Source organism: Myotis lucifugus, unplaced genomic scaffold (genome assembly GCF_000147115.1).
Source record: "Myotis lucifugus unplaced genomic scaffold, Myoluc2.0 scaffold_842, whole genome shotgun sequence".
NCBI classification, from domain to species: Eukaryota; Metazoa; Chordata; class Mammalia; order Chiroptera; family Vespertilionidae; genus Myotis; species Myotis lucifugus.
The window spans coordinates 193,885-196,190 of NW_005871890.1; the positions used below are offsets into that span (position 1 = coordinate 193,885).

General features: G+C 59.9%; 1 protein-coding gene across 1 annotated transcript in view; it reads left to right on the forward strand.

The window, feature by feature from the left end:
* CAPN9 (calpain 9) overlaps positions 1-2,128 on the forward strand; it is a 19,953-nt gene extending 17,825 nt beyond the window's left edge. Inside the window, 4 exon segments of the mRNA XM_023747337.1 lie at positions 166-321; positions 1,013-1,038; positions 1,040-1,072; positions 2,045-2,128. Coding sequence (XP_023603105.1) covers positions 166-321; positions 1,013-1,038; positions 1,040-1,072; positions 2,045-2,071 — 242 coding nt within the window. The 3' untranslated portion in view covers positions 2,072-2,128.
* Positions 2,129-2,306: the final 178 nt, after the last annotated feature.

The window sequence follows — 2,306 nt, forward strand, 5'->3', positions numbered from 1 at the left end:
ACACAGAGATGCACACAGACACACACAGACACACACAGACACACACAGACGCACACACAGGCACACACACAGACACACACACAGACACACACACAGACGCACACACTGCCCACTGCATTCAGTCCGTGTCTGGGAGCTCCCGTCAGCAGCTCCCTCAGCTGCCAGCCCTCGGGACTCAGCCCCGTCTCGCTGCCCGTCCCGCAGGCTTCCAGCTGAGCCGCCACCTCCTGCAGCTGGTGGTGCTCCGCTACGCGGACCAGGACCTGCAGCTGGGCTTCGACGACTTCCTCAACTGCCTGGTGCGGCTGGAGAACGCCAGCCGTGAGTGTCCAATGTCCTGCGCGTGTCCTCGGCCACCTCCCGGGACCAGGGACAGACAACCTGCCGAAAAGTAGGGCCAAGACCGGGACCTCCTGGTTCATAGGTCAACGCTCAGCCACTGAGCCAGGCCGGCCGGGCCTTCCGTTGTATTTCTCGAGGTCCCAGGTGGCTGTCGGGGCAGCCAGGGGCGACTGGCTGGACCCCTGGGACTAAGAGGGAAACAGAGGCCGAGAGCAGCCACTCTCTTGGGTGCTTGGGAGACGTAGCACCCACAGGGCTCCCCCCTCTCATAAGGGACTCAGGCTTTCAAGACTCACGCAAAACCCCACGTGCCTGCGCTTTCACCCTGGGGGGAGGGGCATGGGTTGCCAGGGGTCTTGGCTCCCAAACAGCTAGGATCAGGCGATGTTTGGGGCCCAGGAGCCGGCTGGATATTGTCGATGACAGACAACACATGCCACCCGGGGGGAAGGCCAGAGTCACCTGAAGCCAGAAGGCGTCATCGACCCCTGAGAGAAAAATTCCCACAGTCACCGCTAACTAACTGCCTGTGGAAGGTGGAATTCGACAAATGATGGAGTTGGATATTTTTTATTTTCATTGTATCCTATAGTACTAGGGGCGGCGTGCTCAGCCTGTTGAAGGACCCGTCCCCCGCAAGGATGCCTTTCTCCGGTCTCTCTCCCATCAGGCGTGTTCCAGGCTCTCAGCACGAAGAAACAAGGAGTTCATTCATCTCAACATAAACGAGGTGAGGCCCAGCCAGACCTCCCGCTCAGGGACCCAGTCAGAGCCGGGCCCACGGTCCATAAACGTTTGCATGATGGCATGTGAGGGTTAAACGTGTAGCTTTGGGGCAAAACAGCAACGCACATGGCTACTCTGTTTATGTCCTGTGCACTTAGCAGTCCATATGATTGCTACAACAGTCCTCCGAGCTCAGGGCGAATAGCCTACCCATTTTGCAGAAGTGGAAACTGAGGCATAGAGAGATTCCTCCCCGGGAGCAGAGCGAGCTAGCAAGCCCCGCCTCCTTCTCCTTCTCTTCCTTCGGCCGCGTGGGCTCCTCAGCCTGCCTTCCAGGCTCCGACTCGCTCACGCCCCCTTGCTCATGTCATCCCAGGGGTCTTGTGATTCCTGGCGTGTGAGTGTGTGTGTGTGTGTGTGTGTGTGTGTGTGTCTGTGCACGCGTACGTGCGCACGTAGGAAGGTATGCACGCGTGCAAACTCCTCAAAAACCCTGAGAAATGGACAATTTTTACCAGCGACATGGGCTGATGACAGCACAAATGATGGAGGGAGGGGCATGAAGCGGGTCCGAGGCTTGGAAGAGGCCCCGAGGTGTGGATCGTCCCCTCCCAGCTGCCCAGTGTGGTCCCTCAGCCAGCGGCGTGGGCGCCACCTAGGGGAGGCGGCTAGAAATGCAGGGTGACTAGAGGCAGCAACACCGTCATACCCTTCAAAGCCGCTGAGCGTCTGACCTCAAAGGCTCCATCCACATGGACCTGAGCTGACTCAGACAGGCACCAGGGCCTCTGGGACATGCAAAGCCCCGAAAACCGACGTTCTTGCATGTTGCCCGTCGAGGCAGACGGCCGTGTCTGCAGGCAGGATGACCAGAGGGCGGAGCTCAGGGCCTGAGCCAACGGGCCACTCCTGAGGCGGATGGGGAGGTGGAGGGTTCACCCTCATCTCTCTCTCTCTCTCTTCTCTTTCTTCCCAGTTCATCAACCTGACAATGAACATCTGAGGCTTCCCCGAGGTGGCGCAGCCGGTCCATTTGGGATCGGACTCTCTCCCCACCCGCTGTCGCTGTCGCTGTCGCACCCTCTCCGCCCCCACAGCCCCCACGCCGCCTGGTCTGGGAAGACTGAAGTGGCCTCGCTGTGCTGTCCGATTCTAGGCTGCTTCTCTGTGACACCACTTCCCTGGCATGGCGGTGCCACCACCGGTGCCTGACGCCCGGCCCAGGCATCCCACCATTC